General features: G+C 35.0%; 4 protein-coding genes across 4 annotated transcripts; 1 reads left to right on the forward strand and 3 right to left on the reverse strand.

Moving 5' to 3' along the window:
- Positions 1-2943: 2943 nt before the first annotated feature.
- On the reverse strand, positions 2944-4219 carry LOC109185690 (MYB-like transcription factor ETC3). Its single transcript, XM_019335646.1, has 4 exons — positions 3920-4219; positions 3617-3733; positions 3427-3514; positions 2944-3226 (listed from the first exon to the last, which is right to left on the reverse strand). The coding sequence occupies exons 2-4, from the start codon at positions 3699-3701 to the stop codon at positions 3085-3087; spliced, it is 315 nt and encodes a 104-aa protein (XP_019191191.1). The 5' UTR covers positions 3702-3733; positions 3920-4219; the 3' UTR covers positions 2944-3084.
- Positions 4220-4791: 572 nt separating this feature from the next.
- On the reverse strand, positions 4792-11465 carry LOC109186803. Its single transcript, XM_019336956.1, has 17 exons — positions 11123-11465; positions 10932-11011; positions 10345-10425; positions 10024-10108; positions 9783-9880; positions 9451-9538; positions 8657-9008; positions 8295-8547; positions 8009-8015; positions 7096-7745; positions 6489-6591; positions 6335-6409; positions 6055-6129; positions 5912-5986; positions 5700-5780; positions 5376-5606; positions 4792-5198 (listed from the first exon to the last, which is right to left on the reverse strand). The coding sequence occupies exons 1-17, from the start codon at positions 11411-11413 to the stop codon at positions 5151-5153; spliced, it is 2673 nt and encodes an 890-aa protein (XP_019192501.1). The 5' UTR covers positions 11414-11465; the 3' UTR covers positions 4792-5150.
- A 7308-nt stretch (positions 11466-18773) lies between these two features.
- On the forward strand, positions 18774-22016 carry LOC109185574 (pentatricopeptide repeat-containing protein At4g01030, mitochondrial). Its single transcript, XM_019335517.1, has one exon. The coding sequence runs from the start codon at positions 19070-19072 to the stop codon at positions 21890-21892; it is 2823 nt and encodes a 940-aa protein (XP_019191062.1). The 5' UTR covers positions 18774-19069; the 3' UTR covers positions 21893-22016.
- Positions 22017-22051: 35 nt separating this feature from the next.
- LOC109185683 (abscisic acid receptor PYL9-like) lies at positions 22052-23754 on the reverse strand. The gene is made up of 3 exons (XM_019335641.1): positions 23494-23754; positions 22678-22893; positions 22052-22551 (listed from the first exon to the last, which is right to left on the reverse strand). Exons 1-3 carry the CDS (start codon positions 23608-23610, stop codon positions 22294-22296), a joined length of 591 nt encoding a protein of 196 aa, XP_019191186.1. The 5' UTR covers positions 23611-23754; the 3' UTR covers positions 22052-22293.
- Positions 23755-26671: the final 2917 nt, after the last annotated feature.

Consider the following 26671-nt stretch of genomic DNA (forward strand, 5'->3'; position numbering starts at 1 on the left):
GTCAAATCGGCCGAGTTAGGTGATAAGCGAACGCCTAGGCGGCTGGTAACCTAGGCGGGCGCCTAGGGGCGAATTCGCCACGGTCTAGAGGCGCCTAGACCGATTTTTACAACCCTAATTCACACCAAGCCATATGTAAATCTATCTCCAACTTGTCTGATCTGGTACGGTTCAGATTATGATTGTGAAAACAATGACACAAAGGGGCTAATCCGAACTAGCTATCTAACGCAAATCATCAAATTTTATTCCTTCATTAAAATAACTTGTATTCTCATAAATTAAAACTTTATATTAATACTTTAATTCTTTTAGAATTAATTTCACTTTTACTAGGACTATGTGGTCTAATGGTATCCGGGTTGGACTTCTATTTGGAAGGTTGTGAGTTCGAGCCTCAGTGGAGGTGTTATTGACTCTTTGTGTTTCAGTAGTTGAGAAAGTATATGAACAGATATGTAATAGAGCTAGTAGTAGTGTTCAAAAAAAAAAAAAAAAAATTCACTTTTGGTCCCACGACTTGTGAGGTTTTATCATTTTTGGTGTACAACTTTAAAATTGTTCAATTCTAGTGCCTAACTTTGTTGTTTTTATCAGTCCTGGTCCTTCTGACCAAATTGACGGCGAAATGTTGCCGAATTTTATATTTTTAGGAGTAAAATTGTCATTACAAGTAAAGATCTTCAATGTCTAAATAAAACCATTGTAAAATCAAATCTATGTGTGTTTGATCGATGAGAATGATGGAGAAGACGGACATAAACTAAACACAAATCTATGAGATTTATAGCATCGGTGATTGACAAACCCTTATTTTTCTCTTAATATGATTTTTCTTTTGTTTAGATATTGAAGATATTTCTTTGGGATAATGACTTCCTAAAAATATAAATTTGACAACATTTTGTCATTAATTTGGCTGAAAGGACCAAAACTGACAAATATAACAAAGTTATGCACTAAAATTGAGAAAAATTTAAAATTGTGCACCAAAAGTAAAATTAATTCATTATTTTAATATAAAATATAATTATAATGCAATTAATATAGCATATAACATCAATTACATTTTTATTTATCTATATTAAATATTATTAGTCTTGTTTTATCCATCTTGATTAGATCTTTCAAGTGATATAATTTATGTTTAAGTATTTAATAAAATAGGTAAATATAACTCTAAACAAAAATGATACAAAAGAATTAATTAAAAAAAAAAAAAAAAAAAAAAAGACCACGGCGAAAGGGAAAAATCTCAAAATTTTTGTGGTTGGTGAACAATAATGTGCCAAATATATATGGTGTTATACTGTTCATCCATGGCAAAAATTTGACCGTTTTGATATGTTAATTAGAGGCCATTTACGTAAAATCTGTTGGCTAAATATCAATTTGCCATCTTCTTTAGAGATGGTCATGCATGTGAAACCTCGATCTACATAATTTATCTCATCCAAATCCAAATATATATGGCCAATTGGCCACTTCAATTTAAACACGTACAGCGCAGGCCCAAACACTTTAAACCCGCAAATTATGTTGTGCAACCGAATGCACCTTGCAAGGTGCATACGGTTGCAAAACGGCGCCGTTTTAGTTTAAAAAACGCGCGTCCCACTTAAAGAAGAAATCAGATTCGATTCCCGGCAATAGCATTTTTATATATTCAGAAATTCATAACTATATAACCACAATTTCATAACTATATATCCACAATTTCATAACTATATATCCACAGTGAATGAATGAAGTAAAAATCCACAATAAATGAATGAATGAAGTAAAAATCCACAATGAATGAACTAAATATCCATAATATATGATTGAACTAAATATCCACAATGAATGAACTAAATATCCATAAATTCATAACTATATTACCACAGTGAATGAATGAAGTAAAAATCCACAATGAATGAATGAATGAAGTAAAAATCCACAATGAATGAATGAATGAAGTAAAAATCCACAATGAATGAACTAAATATCCACAATATATGATTGAACTAAATATCCACAATGAATGAACTAAATATCCATAAATTCATAACTATATAACCACAATTTCATAACTATATATCCACAATTTCATAACTATATATCCACAATGAATGAACTAAATATCCATAAATTCATAACTATATAACCACAATTTCATAACTATATATCCACAATTTCATAACTATATATCCACAATAATACTATTGCTGAGAGTCGAATCTGATTTTTTTTTTTAAAGTGGGACGCGCGTTTTTAATCAAAACGATGTCATTTTGAACCGTATGTACCATGCGCATGGTACATTCGGTTGCACAGCATAACTATTGCTTTAAACCATCCATTTTTAGCTTCAACTTTTAAAATGTGATAATCCGATCCATGCCATCCACTTCATTGTGGGCGGTTTAGGGAAAGTTGTACTGTTCATCTATATTTTATTTTGACCATATTATATTCCACTTTTGACAACTAACATTTCTGTAATTAGCTTGGTTTTTGTATGTTGAATTCAACATCTTCATTAGATGTGGATAAGTTGATATCTATACGGATCGAAGTAATATTAAAAATTTAATTTTAACTTGATTAAATGGGTGGAATTAAATTTTCTTACCAAAAAGTCATGTCACATGTATGAATTGTACACTAGTATACTATACACATAAGAGGGGATAATGACCGCATTATATATATGCATGCAAAAGTTTGGTGAATTGAAACATTGGAAAGGAAACATATATAGATGAGATCACCAGGACTATGTGGTTTTATGGCCGGTACCCGAGTTCGAGTCTCAGTGGAGGTGTTATTGGTTCTTTGTGTTTCAGTAGGGTAAGTATATGAACAGATACTACAATGTAATAGAGCTAGTAACTTTCAAAATAAATATATAGATGAGATCAATAATGAAACATGTAGCGAATGAAGCACTCACTGCAATATAATTCAAAATAACTAGTAAGTTCCAGATGAGATGAAATGAGAAACATACGTACGTACGTGGACCATATATACTTATATAGGGCCGGGAAACACGTACGTACATCGGGCAATATATATAGTAGTTTGCTAATAAGCTAAGATTTATGTGATCTGATCGATCTGATGTGTTGTAGGTGATGTTGGGTGCCTTTTGTGGGCAAAAGCATCACTGTGTTTCATTATCCAAAACCTTTCTATTTCCTCCGCTGTTCTGCCGGGTATACGCCCCGCTATCAATGCCCACCTAACCAATTCAAATACACACACATTTATATATGTTACGTTCATCAATATATATAATTGTCTTCAATCTTCATCACATGTCTCAATATATACACGGATGGATGGATGGGAGTATAATAATCTAGATTTGAATGTGTTAATAATAATAATTATGGTACGGTTTAAATATATAAAGTATAATAGTAGGTATGAATTAATTACCTATCGCCGACAATCTTGTGCATTCTATAAATAAGGTCTTCTTCTTGCTGGCTCATGTTTATGAATTCCCACTCCATGCTGCTTACCTCTACACACATTATTAACACATACGTATACTACGTACTTCAATTAATTCATTTTACATATATATACAAACATATACATATACCATGCCAGTACGTATACTAACCTTCAGTATTGCTGCAACTCTGGTTATTGCTGCTCATCTTTGAGCGTTTCTTTTGTAGATGCTGCTGCTGTTGCTCTTTAGACATACTGGGCTAGAAGAGAAGAAGGAACGGCGTAACTGAAATGTACACCAAAAGGATATGATGGAGCTAAGGTAGGTTGTTTGTGGTAATATATATAATGGTGGGGATTGAGAACATATGAAATGAAAGCAAGATGAGAGTGAGGATCGGAGTTGTCTGATATGATATATTGTTGTTATATATAGCCGTCAAGTTAACATTATATTATAATATACACGTACGCAGATAGAAATGGTGGTGGATGGATTGGATTGGATGGGATGGGATGGGATGGGTTCATAAATTTTGTCTGCATTATATTTCGCATGCTAGCAAGCTGCACCATGTCCAGTGCTGCAGCTAGTGCCTGCAAAACAACAAATTAAAGAACCGCTAGTCCTAACTATGCATTTCCTTAACTTTGACTTGTAGTTGTCATATCTATATTATATATATATGATGCCATTTAATTTATATATACTTTTTTTTTTTAAATGAACTCTCATCCACTTCTTCCATAACTTCTTATACTGTATGCATATTCCATTTTTAATTAAACAATCAAACAATATCTCACTTGCCATGCATTATATTCATGCATTGCGCGCAAAACATGCCTGCCATGGACTCACCGCCTACACGTACAACCTACAGTCCAGTCCCGTGACTTTTTCACCCATGGTGATGAATATATATATATATATATATATATATATATATATATATATATATATATATATGCTAATTAAGTTGTTAACCTAACTTAATTATTCACAATGAAGCTTGCTTGCTTGCTTAATCATACTTACATGCCAATAATGGATACGCAGCCCACACTGTAATTCAACTTAAGTATAAAATTCGATCGGTTACAGGTTGTATGGTTACTCTTGCAGGATCAGATCGGAGACCTTCAAAATTGTGAATAATATTTGGAGGTGTGGTCGTTTATATTTTATATATTATTATATAGCCGGACTATATAACAGTAGTTAAGTTAATTAAAATGTCAATTTTCACCGAAATTAAAGCAATGATATGATAAACGTTATACATACATACATTGACTAATGAAGCAAAATAAGATCAGACGGGATCTAGCTGCCTGCTGTTCTGTAGTTCATAGTTACATTCATGCATTTATTCACTTTCCATTTGTAATTTTATGATATAATCACGTTCACACTCAGCTACTACATCTACATCACATCAAACATATAGTGAAAATACAAATTATAGTAAAACATGCAGACATGACATGAAGAAAATTAAAGCCAAGGCCCCTCTAGCTCAATTTTCCTAGCTTCTAGCTCTTGCGCTGAAAGTTATCTTACAGCAAAAATCTTGCAAGGAACAAGTAGCTAGCTAGCTAGCTTTGATATATAATTCTTGGACAAACAAACAATTAAGTACCTGCATGTGTAACTAATATACGCACTTCAACGCTGTAATCTGCAAGAAGATCGATCGAATCTATGGCTGTGAAGGCATTGGCGAGGATGGAGGCTTAAAATCCGGGTACTGCACACAAATAATGACAGACAGATCAGATACATGTGTTACATACAGACATCACTGGAACGAATAAAAGAATGCAAATTAGTGAGATTTATAGAGTACGTTCTCAGAGTTAAAATGCATATATGCATGGTAATATAGTGAGTGCACTTTATTTGGCAATAATGAAAAGGAAATTACGTTTGGATATGGAGAAAGCGGTCTTGGGGTTGGGGTTGCAGTAGGTGCTTCTTCTGCTTGGACTACTTCTGTTTTAGCAACTGAATTGATCACTGGAGGCGCTGCTTCTTCTTTTGGTGTTGCAATGCTCACGTTTGAAACTGATTCAGCTGCTGCAGGAGGGCTTTCCTCTGTAGGTGCAGGTAGAGCCTTGCTACTTACTGGAGTTGGTAGAAGTGCCTTCCCTATTTGCTGATCGAATTCCACGTACAGTTGACAAGTGTAAATATACATATTCACTATTCAGATTAAGAAAAAGAACAAGAAAGCATATATTATTATTACCTTAATCTCATCTACAAGCTCCTTAGGAGCAACCTTGGTGTTTAAGAACTCATCAACTTGTTCAAGTGTTTTCTTTCTGTCCTGAAAGGGGAAAAGTGGAAATAGGTTGCGTTAAAGGAAGCTAGCTACCTCTAATTTTCATTTATTGTCTGTTGTATTGTAGTAAGTTGGTTATAGAACATCTCCTGCATTTAGATTACTGACAAACAAACCTCTGCAAACAGCAGTTTCTTGCTGAAAACTTGAATAATTGCAGCAGAACCGAGCAGTTGAAGAATTGTTTCTACCTGAAAAATGGAAACAAGAAAATAAGCTGTGCATAGATGAAAAAGAAAACATATGACTTGAGCCCGACCTCTGAAAACGCCAATGCTCCTATTCCAGCTGCTGCTGCAACTCCAAGGCCTACTGTGACCGCATCAATACCTTCCTGCAATTCACCAGAGATATATGATATGATATTTGTTTATTTCCATTCCAATAAAAACTAAATATGTTAAATTTAGGAGCAAAATAGTCCGAGGAAGATCAGTACTGATCACTTGGAAGGTTACCATCTAAAATTTATGTGGGAGAGAAATTAAACAGTGTTAACAACGAGTACATAATTGAAAAGATAAGGATTGGAAAAATACCCCAAAAGAATCAGTAAGACTGCTCAGGTCAAGACCTAATGTTTTCTTAGGAAGTGCCCAGGGGAGACTACTGTTCTGCAGCAATTGAAGTGTATTTTGAGCAAACAGTTTCTTAAACAAAACAATCAAAGCAATAAGAAGGTTCAGCAGTAACCATCCATCCTCGGCCTCCTTCTGCTCCATCTTTAATTGCATAAGCAGCTTTAAAGCCATTTTCTGTAACTAGCTCAGCAACCAGTTCCGAGCTACCATCAAATCTGGCTTCATTACAATCCAAAAAAAGAAGGGATTGGATTTCAGATATGATTATCAATTCGTCTCACAGTGCTATATATGCATAATGCCCCAAGTCCCCTCCTTTTCTCCACCCAAAAGAATGAAATAGCATAAATCTTCAATACATGCAAAATGTTCAGGCCATTTTCTCCCTTGAGATGTCTATCATTGGAAAAGATTAGTCAGTCATCTACAAATATGAAAGGCAAAAATCCTTCAAGAAAATAACATTTGCTTCATAATCGTATCCTAGAACCTATCAAGGCATCACATTACAAAATATGAATAGCCTACTTAAAAAGGTTTCCCAGAAGTCAATTGTTTAAATTCTTCTGCAACTTTAGCATGCAAGAATTCCACACAAAAACAAGACAACAGATGCAAGTATTATTATTCCTTGGTTTTACTCGAAGCAAATCTGAAATCTGGTGAATCATTGTCCAATGAAAGAATGAGGGGAAAAATAAAAACTTCAAGAATCTTACTTGTCTAGAATGAATAATGTGGTGTTCTCTGGCTCCTTGAACTTCAAAGACAGCTTCTTCAAGAACCCGGGCTTGTCCTCGCCATTGTAGCTCACAGTAACTGGCTTCTTCTTCAAGCCCCGGATATCCGGGCTCCCCACCTCCTTCAGCTCGCGAGCCGGCCTTATATCCAACAACTGTGCATTGGCATCATCAGCCAGTTTGGCATAAGCAGTCTTTGCAGACTCAACACCCCATGGCTTAGGCTTGCTCAACAACTGAGACACAAGAAGGGGCACTGCCAAAATTGCCACACCGCCAGCTACAATTACAGGGTTGTCACCAGCAAAAGTGGTCACAGTTTCCATAACCCCGCTTGGATCGAAGTCAGTGCTGACACTGGTCTGCTGGAGGGCTTCCTCATATGTTAGCGCTTTAGCTAAGCCCGAGCTCATAACAGAAGATAGAAGCACTAGCCCCCCTTTAACATTTCTTGATATAGCCTCCATGGAGTTTGAAGAAGAGAGGCTCTTGAATGGTAAAGAAGAAGGTAGCAATGGGATTTTTCTGGGTTCATTTCTTCTCTCAGAAAGAACAGAAAGTGGAGTCAATCTCAGTGCATTGACAGCCTCCATAGCATAAATCTTGATCCCCTTATGAACTAGAGTTCTCTATATATTCTGAGAGGATTGATGGAAGCTTAATTGTAGCTATACCATAACTTTGATTCTTGTGATCTGTCAAGTTTTTGGCTTTGGCTCTCACTTTTTGGTTGGTGTGGTGGGGAAGATGGCATGTTGCTGAGGTGGAAGTATCCTCCCAATACTTGAATGACATGTGTCATGATAGGATCACAGAGCTTGGATGACTTTCTTGATTGTGTGGCTCAGAATGCCCACTCCTGCGGTGATAGTATTAGTAGTAGTAGTAGTACAACTTCACTATGCACAGTACAGTACAACTTGGTACAATTCCTCAATTTTATGGAAGAGAAGATGATTGATTATAATCTTAAATTATGGATCGGAATCAATACTTAAGAAACCTCCAAATGCTCTTGAATTCCAGTAAAATTAACAGAAAATATGCAGTACAGGAGTACAGCATATGACTAATATGAGACAACACAGCTTTTGTCCTATAGTACTCAGCAAAGAAAAGGAACAATTGTGTTACAGTGGCTATGAAGGAAGCATAACAAAGAGCCAAAACTTCTGCACTACAAAATATCAAGAAAAGAATCCAATCCTTGCCCGATTTCCCAGATTGAGATGCCAGCACCCCAGGAAGCAGCTACCTCAAGCCGCTTTGCAAGTGACATGAGCGTCGGGTAAAATACTACATGCCTGGCATGTTGATCGTCAGCGTACAAGAAGAAATGCTCACCACTTTTCCCCTCCCACTGCAATGCAGGCTTGTGCTTCTCCAGTAACGATATATACTCGTGTGCTATAATAGGTCCACCACCTAAACCTGCAGTTATTGATAATTTTGCAAGTGAATGACAAGTTTTTGTTGTAACAGAAACGACTAAACTATTTATAAGCATAATTCTTGGAACAATCTTATGACATCAATATACCTCCTGAAATGACAAAATCATTTCCATAGAAATTGATGCCAAGGAATATCTTTCTAGCCAATCTCTGATCAACTCCTCGAGCACCAAGAAGAAGCTGCAATATAGAGTGTATCCAATTCAGAGGTGCATTTGGCCCTGGACTCTGCGGCCCTGAGAAGTCATAAGTCATAAGAGAGAAACCATCCACAGTGTCACCCAAACTTCTTAAATCTTCGGGCCCAAAGTCATGCTCCTGCAGCTTATCAGAATGCGGTGGGCCTATGACATAAACTAACTCCAGAGATTTCTTCATATTCCTTTCTAAGTTTACAGAATGCATGGCTTCTCCAAGTTGCCTTATGAACTGCACGGCCTGGAAAGTGAAGCAAGTATAAGCTCATTAGCGTGATTGATAGAAACTTTTCCATACAGCCAAACTATACATATTAAAACTCCAGAAAATTGGAGACAGCTCTCTCTCTCTCTCTCTCTTGAGTTATAGTTTATTGGTTTATTCCTTCAGTTTTAAGGATTAAAGAAAAATTAAAGTGAGGCAAATTTTAAAAATATTTAAATGCGAAACTCGCAAGTTTATTGGCAGAAACATTTACATCACTTCTAGTTTCTTTAATGTTTGGAACAGAAAAGTGGATAATGAAAAAGGCACAATGTAGGATCAATATGGAAAGATTAATGTGGTTCATCTTGAAAGGAGGGCACACATGATAAAGTTTCAGAAACTTACACACATAAAATAATCACTTTTCAAATAAACCAGAACCATACACTAAAACATCTAATGGCCAATGCTTTACCTTATTTCGAGTATCAGGATCATGCAAGATACCATAAGCTGCCCACCTTGACCAGGACTCAAGAACAATGCCATCATACTCCATTTCCCTTCATAACATGGAATGACCGCCAATAAATGCATTAGTGGACAGACACAAGAAAAAAGTGAAATCGTTAAAAACAAACAAAATGTAGAGAACTGTTTAGATCTCTTGCAATTATTTGGCAGTGATATCAAAACACAACCCAATTCATGTGATTAAGTTAAGGTCAAGTGTACTTGCCAAGTAAAAAAAAAAAAAAAAAAGTAAAATGGGGGATGCATACAACAACAACCAAAATGAAGACTTACTTGCACTCTGCTATAATAATTCTTATTGCTTTCTCCCTCTGTCCCTTCCTTTTAAGAAGATCCATAGGGATAGCTTCCAGAACAACTCTGGGTAAAATCTAGAACAGTGAAGATACAAATTAACATTAGCACTAGAAGTTCTAAAAGCCTCACTAGACTGTATATAATATAATCATGGTATTTGCAATTGAACCACATGCAACTTAAAATTGAAATTTTAAAAGTGTGTTTTAATCTCTACCAGAGCATCTCCTTTCATTCGAATTTCTGAAATCCATCCTTTATCAGCATTATGCCTTCCATCCAGAACTAAGTCGGTACCTTTACTGAACTCAGACAGAAAGTTAACATACAAGAGAATAACAGTCACTCTATAATTTCAGATAGGAAAAAAAGTACACATTAACAAGGCACAACTTATGTCAACACGAACATAACGATTTATAACACAAGCATGAGATTATTGTTGTTGATAATGTTATAAAACAGTTGGACAAGTAGCAATAGGATATGACATGTTGTCGGTACAATGTTGGATTTAAGATAATGAAAATTCTCATACCTCTTTAGTTCATACCAAACAGGTGACAAATGTGTAAACTTGTTGCAAAACTTCTTGGCCAGGTTATAACCTTTTGAATTCCTACACAAGTATCACCACAAAAACCATCTCTCAGAATCTAAAGCCTATGACTACAAACACCTCAAAGACCAATGAGGCAATCAACAATAGAAGACGAACCAATATCAAAGAACTGAATTTTAGGAATAAAGTGGAAGTACTAGTACTTGTGCCATATATATATAAAAGGAATAAACTTCTAGCTCTTGTAGAAAACATAAATTACAGTGCATATTTGTTCATTTCATGTGCTACCAAAAAAGCTAAAATTAGTACTATTTTGTTAAGACTGCAAAATATTAGAACCATAAGATATTATCTTTTCGGACAAACTCAACTTGAAACCATTGCCAACATCATAAAGCTGATTTTAGAAACAGCATGATTCAATTGTTCCTACCAATACTCAAAATGGTACATTTTTGGCAAAGCTGGAAGCTTGCTATAGCTCTCATTAACAATTATCCAACCACCACGCAGAAATTACCGGAAATTCGAAACATTCAAATTCCAGAATATGAAATTACCAGGGCGTAATGTAGGCTAGTACAGGATTCTGAAAATGCCGACGAGTTTCGGTTGAATCTTCAGACACCTTTGAATTCTCCTGAAATTCTTAAATTTTAACCCAACAAAAACCTCAAGAATTTTCCAAAATGAGATTTTTCTGAACAGAATTGAAAAGACGGAAACTGCGTAGACTGAGAACAATGCATACAGTGAGAACTTCGTGATAATTCAAGTCGGGCTTGACCAACTCGTGTTGGTAAAGGTATGGCTTACGAGAATCGACCACAGACACAGTAGCTGGAGAGTATATTTTCCTGTATACGAAAACAGATATTGCCGGAAATATGATGAAGAAAAGAATGTAGAAAGATATGAGCTTGCGATCTCGAGGCTTCGTGCGAGACTTTACTGGCTCGTTGTTCTGGTTTGCCGAAGAGCCGGGTCGATCATTCCGCCGGCTAGTGCTCGGCCCTAGTCGCCGATCTCGGGTTTTGGCCATTTACTATCACCACCGATACTCAGGCACCGTTCCAGTCTTCCAGAATCAATACTGAATCTTCAGTTCTTCACTCTATTTCCCGCTTATTTGTTTTTCCCTCTCTATTTTTGGCAAATTGCAACAATTTCCCATAGTTTTCGTATTACCACATTGTTACCATATTCTTTTCTTATTTACCATGTGCCCCAATATAGAAATAGCAAATTTACTTTCTAACGTTTAGTTCCTAACATGACATTAAAATTTTTGTTATGTATTAATTGTTCATGAATTGATTAATATCTACTATTTTATAAGCTTAATGACACTAATGTCCACTAGGCATTGTCACATCTAATGCAACAATCCAAGCACAAATGAGGCAAAATATATGAACAATCACATTGTTATTATAATAAATAATAAAGTAATTATTAATAAAAATTTATAAAGCAAAACTTACCAATAAGAGTAAGCGTAAAATCTTAACTATCGGAAGCAATAAATCAAAATACTTTAAACTTGATAAAAGATATTTATAATAAAATATGAAACATAATTAATTGAATAAAATAGTTCGAATAGAAAACATATTATTATAAATCACGCATCTTCTATATTGATATCATATTTATAAATACTTATTGTTTTAGTTACATCAATTTCAATTCAAGTTTTTCTAAATTAATTTGAATACGATATGCATAATATAACTTCTAATTAAACTATATTGACTATATAATTAATAAATTAATAAACTGTTTAAAATACTTTTCATAACTATGATCAGGGACGGACGGACATGCTAAATACAGGGGGCCTCCCCCCCCCCCCCCCCCCCAATCGTTATGCTGTGCATCCGTATGCACCATGCATGGTGCATACGGATGCCAAAACGACGTCGTTTTATTAAAAAACGCGCGTCTCCCAGTTAAAAAAAATTCAGGTTCGATTCCCAGCAACAACATTATGTTGTTCATTCATTCTGGAATTTTAGTTCATAGATTATGAAATTATAGTTCATTGATTATGGAATTATAGTTCATCGATTATGGAATTGTAGTTCATCGATTCTGAAATTTTAGTTTATAGATTATGGAATTTTAGTTCATTCATTCTGGAATTTTTAGTTCATAGATTAGATTATGGAATTATAGTTCATCGATTATGGAATTATAGTTCATCGATTATGGAATTTTAGTTCATATGTTATTGCTAGGAATCGAACCTGATTTTTTTTTTTAAGGGGAGACGCGCGTTTTATTAAAACGACGTCGTTTTTGCATCCGTATGCACCATGCATGGTGCATACGGATGCACAGCATAATTTGCCCCCCCCCCCCCCCCCCCCCCCCCCCCCCCCCCAAAGAAAATTTCTTTTATTAACACTGGTATCGGCAGAAGATTTAGATGAACAAGGTAATTGGGGCTTTGGGCCCTTGGCCCCCCTCCCCCCTCCAAAAAAAAATTATTAGTAGTATATTATTATTGTTTGTAGCCCCTTCGCCCCTCACCAAAGTATTTTTATTCTCCAAACAAAAACTTTCAGGCTAAGATTTCAAAATCTTATTTGATTCCAATAGTTATGTTGTGGACACAATTTTATATTCATAATTATTGAACTATATGTTCATAATTATAAAGTTATATATTCATAATTTTTGAACTTCATATTCATAATTATTAAACTTTATATTCACAATTACGGAACTCTATATTCATAATTACAGAACTATGTATTCATAAATATAAAGCTAAATATTCATAATTTTTGAACTTCATATTCACAATTATTGAATCTTTATATTCATAACTACAGAATTATATGTTCATAATTATGTTCACAACTCTATGTTCATAATTATAGAACTATATGTTCATAACTTTTGAACTATATATTCATAATTATGAATAGTTTTGGAACAATGTCCACCTTACAAGGTGGACACGGTTCCACAGCATAATTTGCCATTTGATTCGCAACTGGCCTTGCCAAGAATATGATTTCTTCTTCTTGAACATACACAATCACATATTGTCTAATAGGCTTCATATTTCTTATTCTTTTTTTGTTTCCCAGATTCATTTTTCTAAAATTAATGAATTTTTTTCTTATTGATCCACACTTTTGATTTGAATTTGTTTAAAGGGTTCTGACAATGTTTATATGTGAACTACCCATATTTAAGAAATGTTTGCTCTTTGGTTAATGGTGATTCCTTGTGGACTGACGGCTCACGGCTCTTGATCATTTAGAATTGATGATGTTTGCAAGTTGGTGGAGAAATTTTACCCTCAAGACTTTATAATATAATGATGTATTTTGGACTATGTTAAATGAATATTAATGTATTTAATTATTCTCTTTCAAATTGTGAATGGCCCCCCGCACCAACAAATCCTTGCTCCGTCCCTGACTATGATATTATATATACCTAACTTATTATAAAGTTCACAAAACAATACATCTCTATTACATTGGAGTATCTGTTCAAACATACTTTAAGGGGGTGTTTGGTTGGATGGAACATGTTTTCTTAAAAGTGAAGGAAAATGTTGTTTAATGTTGTTTGGTTGGATGGAAAACATTTTCCATTGGAAAATGGATTCCTCAAACTTGAGGAAAATGAATTCTTTGCAAAGGGGTGAGATTTTGTTTTCCACATGGATTGGGAAGAAAAATAACATGAGTGTACCATTTTACCCTTATGAAAATTTCTTAATTACATATACACTTACTTATTCATTCATCTTTTTAAGGGCATATTGATCTTTATATTCATTATTCCTTATCTTTCTAAACCCAACCAAACAATGGAATCTATATTCCCAGTAATTTCTTTTCCACCAACCAAACAATTGAATCAATTTTTATGTAATTTATTTTCCATGGAATTTCAATTCCATTTCCCTTCAAATCTTTTCCAACGAACCAAACAGGCTGTAATTTCTTAACCTATTAAAACACAAAAAGACGAATCTCATGACCTCCCATATAAGAAAGGTCACTATATATATGTCATCTGAGCACAAAGTGTTTGGCAGTAGTAAATTATTTGAATAGAAATAGATTCAAAATTTGATATGAATCACAAATCAATATATTATAAACCTCACTAGCTATAATTATAGAAAGGTTAAAAAATCACAAAGTTGTACCTATCCTGGGCGGCAGCATGCACCTAAGAGTAGGACTCTTCTCTTGTGCATGCTTACATGCATATATGCAAGGCAGTGGTTGTAGCTTCTCCAACAAGGGCCTCCCATCCGACCAGGCCAGCTGATCTGAGGACGATGGTCGACGAGAAGACCTTGAGGGAGAATCAACAACCACTTCTTAACTGCCCGGAATATATCTTACAGATCGATATGCAGCTAGCTAGCTTGCTTATATATATACTGCTTGCTTAATATAATTGTAGGTTGTCTGATCGAATATAATGCAGTAGTGACGACTCAGAACTGATTATTGAACTTCCATTAGCTGCCTGCATAGCTATTTATAGCTGAAAAAAGGGCTAACAGATAACAACTCTTGTTATGGCAATATATATGGTGGGGACTTAATATACCTTTAAGTCTTTAATTACTTAATTGCCACCAGATCAGATCATATCATCACAAAGTCAACGCCGAATGCAATATAAATATATAATGAATGAATGAATACAGAATAAAACAGCTATTCCTTCCATTACATATATACCCACGTTCTAATTAAGTCCACTACTTCACAACTTGGCTCTTTAATACGGAGTACAAATTAATTTCTCTCTATATATATATCCATATTCGCCACATGCTACAAATTAAAGAATCTAAGCATGCATGAGCAGTCATGCCGCGTCTCACATTGTAATTTGGCCCATTCAATGCCATGTTTAGTTGTTAGTTACACTGCATGCATGCATGCATCAACATCTTTCATTTTGTGCCTACGTACATACGCATTCATTACATGATGGGATGAATATATATTGTTAGTGTACAAATGATATACATTAAAACCCTTGCTTATTGGCTAATTTAATTGTCAAAATAATCATAATTTAGTTTGAATTTATCATATGAATCATGGACCATCTCCTATCAAAAACAAGGTATGAATATTATGCAAGGTAAATAAACTGGAAGTCTTCAAGCACTTGGTCCGTAATGCAATTCAGATTTGAAGATTTTAATAAATGGTTTTGATTAATCAGTGTTGCTAATTAATTGGTTGCATGGTATGATTTGTGGCGTTGGAAGTATTTGAGGAAGAAAAAATGTGGTGGGGCAGTTAAACATATTGCTAAGGAATTAATATTTTATTATGACTATGGTATTTCTCATGTGAGTGGACACCATGTGTTTGGGAAAAGTTTGTTGAAAGAGAATCAGTATAAAAGGAGGCAATTTTCTAATTGAAGTTGACGAATTACCAAGCTCTTATATTGAGAAGATATTTTCTAATTAAACTACTGGTTTCTATATTGATTTATCGTGTGAACCTTGTTGAACAGTGGGTCTGAACCTGGTTCTACATTAACACTTGAAGCTTGTAACGGCATGCACGTACAATCCTGAGTAGATGTTAGGAAGGTATTGTGGTAGTAACGGCTGGTAGCCTTTTTGTACTTACCTCTTGTAATACTCCTTGGTGAACATCTATAGTGGATTGGGCAGACGTGGGTTGCCCAGCAGACGTAGGAGAAGCGCTCCGAACTGCGTAACAATTTCTTTGTGTTTTTACTTTCGTTTATGCTTTCTGTCTTCATTATTTATATTTGTTTAACCAAGTTTAATTAATGAACGTAACTGGTGCTTAACTTAAAAACAAGTAAAAATACATTACTTTTTGATTTCAAGATTCACGGTGCAATTTCATATATATATATATATATATATATATATATATATATATATATATATATATATATATATATATATATATATATATATATATATATAATTAAGTTTCAGCGCATTTAAGTGTTTTTTGTGCGGTTGTGCGGTTTTAACGTGCGTCAGTTGTGTACTTCGATCAAGTGCGTGAGTCTTGTGCTTAATGTGCGTGAGGTTCGATCAAGTGCGTGAGTCTTGTGCTTAATGTGCGTGAGGCTTGTGCTGAATGTGCGTGGGTTTGTGCTTAATGTGAGTTGTTGTTAAAACTTGGGTGAGTGAGTTTTGTGTTTAAGTGCGTGAGTTTTGTTCTTACGGTGCGGGCGTGAGTTTTGTGCTTAACATGCGTGAGTGTTGTGCTTAACGTGTGTGTTTGTGCTTAATGTGAGTAGTTGTCGAAACTTAGGTGTCTGAGTTCTGTGCTTAAGGTGCGTGAGACTTGTGCTTAACATGTATGAGTTTTGTGCTTAACGTGCGTGGATTTGTGTTCTAAATGTATTTTGTTTGTGTGGTCCAATACAAAATAAGCAATTCAACTTTCAAAATTTTCTTCCATATATAATTCTTTTACTAATACTCTAATAGTCTAACTTAACTAACTTAACATACATGCATTGAGATAACAAAATAATGAAAACGATTTATCTCTTCAGTTTAATTTAGAGACTATTACACAAAAGTAAGTGTACATTTTTGGATAATGATTATGAGTTTTCCTTATCACAAAATTAAAGAATGAATAAGAATACTTCGTTTGGGAAAAATTAAAGATAGAAAATTTGAAAGTGGGTATATGAATGGAATGTTTTATTCTCTAATTATTCATTAGGGTTGACTTGTGGTGATCGATGTGTGTCTATGTACCACTCTATCATGCTAAGCTCTAGATATATATGCTGTGGAGTTAGTTCAAAGAATATGGCCGGCTTTGACCTACACTTATATGTAGTGACAAAGGTATTAAGTTCCCAGACCACCATATACAACATTGCAATAATAACACAAATTATCTTAAAATAAGTGATCAATATATATATATATATATATATATATATATATATATATATATATATATGTCACTTTCGTACTTGAATATCAATTCTTTTTTATACCCCATATCCTATAAGGTTTTACCTCTCATGAATCACGTATAGTTAGACAACTTGTGAACAAATTAAATCAAAATTTAGTGTAATTATTATTCAGTCATAGTATGAAAGTAAATATTATTGCATGTGCCTCTGTGATCATATCCTTGCCAACTATATATTATGACCGGATTTTAGGAAGTACAAGATGCATAATGCTTCATTTTTAGAGGGTCTAATATTTATTTTTGACTTAGTTACTTAATTTAAATTGGGAGGAACTGAAGTAGGAACTATCATTTTTACATTTAGCTGGTGTTACACCCTTCAATTCATACTTATTTAAAGTAAAAACCATATATTTTACGGTATTGATTTTAAATATTAATTTTGGTAGGATCTCATTTATTTATAAAAACTGTAGTCAAACCTAGCCCTGTATGCTATATATGGCACATATATATTCGCCATATTCAATAGTAAGATCGATAGAGATAGCTTGCATTTTAGTGGAAGTTTAACATACATATGCTCCAAAGAATCCTGAGATTTGACAAATATTTGACACCTATATGGCCTTTCTTGAGCCGAAGGAGCAAAAGCCAATGGCCACAGTTGACAATGCATATATAGATACGCGAATGCAAGTAGATAAGAGTTAATGATATATATATATTATGTACATAAATTCTTTCTTATCATCAAGACTACTTAGCTATAACTTGATCAAAATCTCAATCAATTTGACATTCATAATGCATATGTATCAAATGAGATGCTTAAAAACTCCTTTTAATCTAATTTATTCCTCGATCTAACCGGAGATAGACAAGTTGTCTAGTCACCAATCCACTAACCATCTATCTCTCTTTATAAATTTAGAGTTAAATATGCAATTATTAATGCCACTTGTTGAAACAATGAACTTCTATATTCAATAATGGTAAATGAATAAAATACAAACAATTATATTATATGTAAAAAAAAATTAAAATAAGTAAATACAACATGTTATCATAATAATTTTGTTTTTTAATAATATGGCATGTATGTTAAACTTGATTGTTTAACTGTATGTATTAAATGAGCTAACTAGTATATCTAGTTAGCAATTTTTTTCTTTTGAATGATTGAGATAAATGTTATTACTCCCCGAATGTATAAATTGGGCTAATATATATAATGCCCACATTCTAATGAAACAAGGGTGACTGATGAGCGAAGATTACTTGAGGGAGTGTGTGCACGCGCGTGTGCGTGTATATATATATATATATATATATATATATATATATATATATATATATCAACATACACCTGCAAGATCTGCTTCAATCTAGCTAAAGGGTTGTTCATAATTACCAGTGCTATGCAGACACTGCCAGAGCGAGAAGAATCTCTTCAAAATTCATAACGCAACTATATATAGATGTTTTCATGATATATAATACGGAGTACTAGGTTGGTGATGAAACAAGATAGCGTGGGGCCCTTTGTTATACGTGTCGGACCCAGCATCTACAAACTGAAAAAGATAAAACCTTATCCACAGTAAATCTCTACTCTTCCTTTCAAATCTTTTGTTTTCTCCCCCGCCGTCGTCTCTTGTTTATTTCTCAGTCATGTCCCTCCCAAGTTCCAAACTTTACTGCCGTTTTTCCCAGCCCCAACAATCTTCAATCTTACAGTTAACTGTCAAGCTGTGTCCATGGAGGCAATCGCTCAGTTTAACCAATTCAATTCCTCAATCCTTCAAAAACCATTCAAAAAGAAGCAGCCAAGAAATTATGCTACCAGTTTTAGCCTTCTCAATATGGCAGAAATGCCTGCACAAACCTCACTATCTGCCTCTCATGAATCAACTACTGTCAACTCCTTGCCTCTTCTTACTTCGTCTGATGATTTGAGTGAGCTTCAGCTTGATTCACTTAGCTCAGTCAAAGCAATGCACGCCCGGATCATAAAAATGCCCGCTAAATGTAATTCTACTGCAAAGATGCAATCTTTGACCACATCGTACTTGGAAGTGGGTGATTTCACATCTGCTGCTGTGGTGTTCTTTGTGGATTTTGCAGAAAACTATCTGCATTGGAACTCTTTCTTGAAAGAGTTCAGATCTTCAGGGGGGAACCCTTGTCAGATTCTAGAGGTTTTTGGTCAGTTGCATAGTAAAGGTGTGGTGTTTGATAGTGAAGTTCTTGCTCTTGTTTTGAAATTATGTTCCCAGTTAAAGGAAGCATGGTTAGGTCTGGAAGTCCATGCTTGTTTGATCAAGATGGGTTTTGATTCAAATGTCTATGCAAAATCTGCACTCATGAATTTCTATGGGAGGTGTTGGGGGGCTGAAGCTGCTAATCAGGTGTTTTATGGAACACCAAAAACAGGATCTTTGTTGTGGAATGAAGCTATTTTGGTGCATTTTAGGAATGAGAATTGGACAGAGGGTCTAGAAATGTTTCATGAGATGCAGGGTAGAGGTATGAAGGCTAATAGCTTCACAATTGCCAAAGCATTGCAAGCCTGTGGGAATTTGAGAGCCTTTGATGAAGGAAAGCAGATTCATGGGTATGCTTTTCGAAATGCCTTTGAATCAAATTTATTAATCAGCAATGCTTTGATCAGTATGTATGTGAAAAATTCCAATCTTAAACCTGCTGAAGCTGTTTTTATGTCAATGGAAAATCGTAACTTGTCCACATGGAACACAATGATCTCAGGTTACACTACACATGGTCATCTAAACGATGCATGGAAGCTATTTCTTGAACTAGAGTGTACTAGTATAGAACCAGACATTGTAACCTGGAATTGCCTTTTATCGGGTCATTTTTCTCATGGATTGTATCAGGAAGTCTTGATAATCCTCAGTAGAATGCAAATAGTTGGCTATAAACCGAATCCTAGATCTCTTACTTATGTTATCCAAGCAATAAGTGAATTAGGCTCCTTGCGTCTTGGGAAAGAGGTTCACTGTTATATCCTAAGAAATGGGATGGATCATGATTTGCATGTTGGAACTTCAGTACTGGACATGTATGTGAAGAATGATGACTTAGCCAGTGCTCAAGCTGTTTTTGATGGTATCAAGAACAAGAACATCTTTGCTTGGAATTCACTAATTTCAGGGTATTCCTTCAATGGCTATTTTGAAAAAGCCATCAATTTCTTGAATCAGATGAAGGAAGATGGCATTAAACCAGATTTGGTAACATACAATAGTCTAGTTTTTGGATATTCTAAGTCGGGTCATATTAAGGAAGCCTTGGCCACTTTACGTGAAATAAAAAATTCAGGGTTGAGTGTGAATGTTGCTTCATGGACAGCTCTAGTATCAGGCTGCTCGAAAAACGGATACTTTAAGGATGCTCTTGAGTTTTCCATTCAGATGCAGAATGAAGGTGTAAAGCCTAACTCAGTGACCACTGCAAGCTTACTTCGAGCTTGTGCTGGCCTCTCTTTGTTGCAGAAAGGGAAAGAGATACACTGTTTCAGCATCCGAAATGGTTTTGCAGAAGATGCATTTGTATCCACAGCTCTAATTGACATGTATAGCAAATGTGGCAGCATAAAAAATGCCTACAAGGTTTTCCAGAGAATTCAGAACAAAATTCTAGCTTCTTGGAATTCCATGCTTATGGGATTTGCAACTTATGGCCTAGGTAAGGAGGCGATTTCACTATTCAATAAAATGCTTCAGGAAAAAATTCAACCAGACGCTATAACTTTTACAGCTGTTCTCTCGAGCTGTAAGCATTCTGGACTAATTGATGAAGGTTGGAAATGCTTTGACAGTATGGAAACAGATTTTGGTGTTAGCCCCACAATTGAGCATTACTCTTGCATGGTTGATCTTCTTGGAAAAGCTGGTTTTCTAGATGAAGCATGGGACTTTGTTCAGTCAATGCCAATGAACCCTGATTCTACAATCTGGGGAGCTCTTCTTGCTTCATGTAAAGTCCATGGCAACTTGGAACTTGGAGAAATAGCTGCAAAGATGCTGTTCAAATTAGAACCATATAACACAGCTAACTATGTGTTGATGATTAATATGTATGCAGCATCTAACAGATGGCAGGATGTGAGCCGCATAAAAGAAATGATGAATGATGCAGTGGGAGCGAGAACAGAACATGTTTGGAGCTGGCTACAAATCGATCAGAAGATTCACATCTTCTCTGCAGTTGGAAAACCACATCCAGATGAAGGAATCATCTATTTTGAGCTGTACAAGTTGATTTCTGAGATGAAGCTGTTGGGGTATGTGCCTGATACTACATGCGTTTATCAGAACATTGACGAACCAGAAAAGGAGTTGCTTCATCACACAGAGAAACTGGCAATTACATATGGTCTAATCAAAAGCAGAAGTTGCAGCCCAGTTCGGGTGATTAAGAACACAAAAGTTTGCTCCGACTGTCACATGGTGGCAAAATATATGTCCCTGTTGAGGAATAGGGAGATTTTCCTGAAAGATGGCTCGCGTTTTCATCATTTCAAGAATGGTAAGTGCTCCTGCAATGACTTCTGGTAGGGGTGTAAGCATCACCATAGATGTTCGAGATTAGCAGAAGTGTTCAGCCTGTAGCATTCACTTTACAAATTCAAACTGTAAATATGACAGTGAAAATTAATGGAAATCCAGAAGCTTTGATGTATATATATGTAACTAGAAAGATACAAATATCAAACCTACCACAAAGGAAGGTCACATTACTCTGATTATTTACTCAAACTAAGGAAAGCGGTCTACACTAGATTGGCATAATAGTGTCTCCATGTTCCTATGCATAATATTATATTTACAGATACTAATAATTCAAAAGCTTAACCTACACCACAATGGAAACTCCACTCCAGAGGTTTTAGAGGATCGGAACTATAATTAGATTGAAATGGAAAAGTGGATGCCCAGCTCAAAACAAAAGCCTTTCTTTACGGCTTAATATAGGCACTAGATGCCCAGGTCACAGTTGTAGATGCAATCCCATTCCCATTCCCATCCTGCACCGCCATTCTCTCCGAGACATCTGCCAAAGCTTTCAGGTTACAGTTGATAAGGGCATTCACAAAGTAGCAGGTATCGTCTCGAGTGTTCCCTTCAGGCACATCTACCAAAAATGACTCGATCACCAGTGTTCCTGCTCTCCCATCAATTATCTCTGGATGGACTGTAATCACTGAAGAGTAGTTCTGCATCAAGACAGGTCCATTAAACAATCTTAGCAAAGCAGTGTAAGTAGCAAGCAAATAAATTCGAGTCATATCATCAAGGCCTGCAATTAAAAAGCGTATTCTTTGAGTGCAAATTAAGAGTACCTTGAGTCTGTGATCACCACCAACAATCCTGATCCCAAGGATATGCTCCTCGTCATCAAGAAGTTCCAACATTTCAGTGCTGGTTGTAGCAGGAAGTCCTGACTTCACATCTACCTCTCTAACACTCCCAATTTCAAGATCACCCAAAACTGTACACCTGCTAACAAATGGCTTATACTTCTGTGGCTGATCAAACCTCCTCACCAGTGACCAAACCTACCACCAAACACAGTAACCACTTCTCCTTAATTACAACAATTTAATAAACCAACTGAAAGTTTAGTATCAATTTAATCAAACAAACTCATCTTAATTCTCTCAATATGCAGACTAGACTAGACTAGAGACTTCAGATTCCTCTAACTCCAAAACTTGTTAAGATCATGCCACAGTAAAATACATAAATCAACTTATAAGATCAAAATTAAACTTTTGAATTATCAAAAGAAAGAAAGAAAGAAATAAAAATTCTGTTCTATTCTATTTGGACATGAAACTCAAAAAATGTAGAAAATCAAGAATCTATACAAAAACCAGGAGATTTTGCCAATAATTGAGACGTTGGCTAGATAATTAAAGTTAAAGAGATCAGACTGCTGAAACTAGAAGGATAAGGATCCAAAAATATGCATGGCTAAAACTCACAGCTAAAAAGTTACAAATTCTCCCCACTTAACATTCACGCTAACAGTAGTACAGCACAGTACCCAAACGCAAACAAGCAAACTACTAACAACGACTTCCATGGAAATCAAGAGTGTTAAATTCACAAAACCAAAACCCATCCATACAAGGAGATCGAGAAAGGAAATTTACAATATCAGTGGGAGCTTTGATGTGGTTCGTAACAATGGAAGAACACTGATACTCTGTAGGCTGATGCTTGTGGAACCTCTCTATGTACTCTGCTTCCATTTTCTCTTCCAAAACCATCAATTCCCCGGAGACAAAAAAAAAAAGCACAGAAAAGAAGACAGCTTAACCCCGAAATTCACCGAGGAAAAATAGAGGATCTTTGCGTGGTTAAATTGAAAGAAAGTCGTCTACTCTACAGAAGTGAAAGATCTTTATGCAGACTGCAAAGCATATTAAGGAGTATATTATATTATACTCGCTATTTTGTCGTTGTCAGGGTCGACCGACAAGTAACACTAACCATTTTAATAGTAAAATAATGAGAAAAAAATAGTACTCCCGTCATATGTTTCGATTTAAAAAATAATTATAATATTAAAAAGACATGACATAAAGTCAAGAACATATTTGAATGGTAAACAGGTGTAAGGAAGGTAAAAACGCATGCAAAAACAAATTCATAGTACTGAATTGTATGGTGGTTACACGTGGGAGAAGAATATTGGACGCTGGGCGTTGGGATGTTAGGTCAGAAATAATTGCAGCCCTGTTTATCCACTCACCGGAAAATCGTCGCTTTTTATCCGCTCACCCTCACAAACAGTCGTCGCTTTTTGCCATCCACAGAAGAAATTGTTACGAAAAAAACGCCTCCATATCTACAGTGCGTTTCAATTCACTGTCCTACCTTTTTCTTTCTTGTCTGTATTTGTCAATGTTCAAGTCAGTAATTCATATATGAGACTCATGCTCTATATACAATATATGGTAATAACATATTTTTGACACGTACCTGGATATATATATATAGATTCAAAGTGAGTTGAATTTGGACTGGTTTTCAAAAGGGACACTTGGTGGTGGGTGATAGGTTTGTGCATCATTGGTGACGATGAGTGAGAACTGAGAAGGGCAGGAATGAATGGAGAGATGAGGGTGCACTTGGAATCTTAATAATAAGATGACAATATTGGACCACTGGTAGGTGATTGGTGGTGGCACAACAGTTATACCATAGACTCGGATCCATTTTACATAATGAATCTGAGTCTAATATTCACAATTTACATATTAAATTATATTTAGTATGTAAATTCATTAAATTGTACATTCAGTATGTAATTGTGTAATTTTAAACTTGAATTCACCTTATAAAGTGAACCTGGGTCCACATAATAATTTGTAGTGGTGGCATGGCATGCCATTCGGCGAAATCTCCACTCCATATTGGATGCAAGAAGGAACAAATTGAGGTTGTCCTCATCCAATTAACCCAAACTTCCTCCAACTTCCAACAAATATGTTTGTCTTTATGTTGAATCTCTTGAACCCATCCTTTATCACTTGCTCGACATTATCTTCATATGGAGTATGCGATTTTGTTACGATTATTCTTTTATTTTTAAAACCATAATAGGTAAAGAAAGAAGATAATTACAACTATAAAATCAGAAATTAAAATTAACTTTTATATGTTTGGTCATGTTAAAAATTTTCGAATTAGCCATGTTCATAGAATAAGAGTGCAACGCTACAAGTGAAATATGGATCATATCAGATGTCCCCTCCAAAAAAAAAAAAAAAAGAAGTAGAATTGGGCCTCTATGAGGGTAAGTTTGGGCTACACCTGCTCATTGGGCCTATAGCATATATATTTTGGGTTTTGCTTAACAGGGTCAGTCTTTTCCTTGTTGATAGATTTGGGGCAAATTATTGTGTGGATCATGATCCACACAATGTTTTGTGCACCATAATAAAAAATGCATTTTTAATATACTAAATGTACATTATATAATATAATATACACTCAGAACAAAAATAATGTACATCCCCTGAAGACAATGTACATTATTTTTGTAATGAATGTACATTATTTTACAATAGACAAAATATGGTCCACACAGTAATAATTGTAGATTTGGCAATGGCCACGTACAAGCCCATGTGGTTGTAATTGAGTCCTTATGTAAATGGTGCTTACCGTTGCAAAAACGATGTCGTTTTAACGTTTAACTTAAAAAAAAAAAAATCAGTTTTGATTACCGTCCATAACTTCATAATTATACATACATAACTTCATAACTATACATTCAGAATTGCATAATTACACATCCATAACTTCATAACTATATATTCAGAATTGCATAATTACACATCCATAACTTCATAACTATACCTTCAGAATTGCATGCATAACTATACATCCATAACTTCATAACTATACCTTCAGAATTGCATGCATAACTACACATCCATAACTTTATAACTATACATTCAAAATTGCATGCATAACTACACATCCATAACTTCATAACTATACATTCAGGATGTGAAATTATAAAATTATGAATATATGTTTACGTAACTAACAGGAATCGAAAATGATTTTTTTAAAAGTAAAACGACGTTGTTTTTGCAACCGTGTGCACCATATTTGCCGTTGTAATTAGATTTTGCGTTAGTGAGAAGTGTGAGTAATTGAAAATGCAATGCTTCAGTTGGAAAATCAGTATCAGACTATCAGGGGTAGCTACTAGATATGCATACATACACCTAATAATTGTGCATATGTTAGGTGTTTTCTTTAATTTACGTGAAAGTATGTATTCATTACCCCAAGAATCATAAGGATGTACATTATTCGATCGACTCAAATTAAAAAAGTTAATAAACAGCTCAATAGATTATAAGAAATTAAACTCAAAATTTTGTGTTTATCAAGCTCAACAATTCGACGAATTGAACGGGTTATTCCATTTTAGGTGTTTTCTTGTTTGTGCATGTATTGAGCTTCCATAGTATGTACGTGGTTGGTTACCCAATTTGTGTTGGGTTTGAAAACAAAAAACCCTCACAACTAGGGAAGAATTAAAATTAAGCACGATCTGCACGTAACTGCAAGAAATAATTTATTCCCTAGCGCAGCTAGCTAATTTCATTGTGAGGCGCCCAAGATTATAAAGAAAAAGTAGTCATTGTTAGTCAATGGCCTTCCATTGTAAGGAGGTGAGCGGTTTCTGTGTTTCTAAATAAAAAACGTTGACGATCGATGAGCATTAAATGGTAGGCTAGAGATGCTGCCTTGGTTTCGAATGCTAACTAGCTACCTCAAACCTCTGATCTGGGCTTTACCTACACA

This window comes from Ipomoea nil, unplaced genomic scaffold (genome assembly GCF_001879475.1).
Source record: "Ipomoea nil cultivar Tokyo-kokei standard unplaced genomic scaffold, Asagao_1.1 scaffold0188, whole genome shotgun sequence".
NCBI lineage: Eukaryota > Viridiplantae > Streptophyta > Magnoliopsida > Solanales > Convolvulaceae > Ipomoea > Ipomoea nil.

Coding starts and splice junctions, on each gene's coding strand:
- LOC109185690 (XM_019335646.1), bottom strand. CDS start 3,701: ATGTCTAAAGAGCAACAGCAGCAGCATCTACAAAAGAAACGCTCAAAG. Junction 3,515..3,616: donor GAGTTGCAGCAATACTGAAG/GTTAGTATACGT, acceptor TAATGTGTGTAG/AGGTAAGCAGCATGGAGTGG. Junction 3,227..3,426: donor CACAAGATTGTCGGCGATAG/GTAATTAATTCA, acceptor TGAATTGGTTAG/GTGGGCATTGATAGCGGGGC.
- LOC109186803 (XM_019336956.1), bottom strand. CDS start 11,413: ATGGCCAAAACCCGAGATCGGCGACTAGGGCCGAGCACTAGCCGGCGG. Junction 10,109..10,344: donor GTTTGGTATGAACTAAAGAG/GTATGAGAATTT, acceptor GTCTGAGTTCAG/TAAAGGTACCGACTTAGTTC. Junction 5,781..5,911: donor AGAAACTGCTGTTTGCAGAG/GTTTGTTTGTCA, acceptor TTCCCCTTTCAG/GACAGAAAGAAAACACTTGA.
- LOC109185574 (XM_019335517.1), top strand. CDS start 19,070: ATGGAGGCAATCGCTCAGTTTAACCAATTCAATTCCTCAATCCTTCAA.
- LOC109185683 (XM_019335641.1), bottom strand. CDS start 23,610: ATGGTTTTGGAAGAGAAAATGGAAGCAGAGTACATAGAGAGGTTCCAC. Junction 22,894..23,493: donor TCAAAGCTCCCACTGATATT/GTAAATTTCCTT, acceptor GTTTGGTGGTAG/GTTTGGTCACTGGTGAGGAG. Junction 22,552..22,677: donor GTGGTGATCACAGACTCAAG/GTACTCTTAATT, acceptor GTCTTGATGCAG/AACTACTCTTCAGTGATTAC.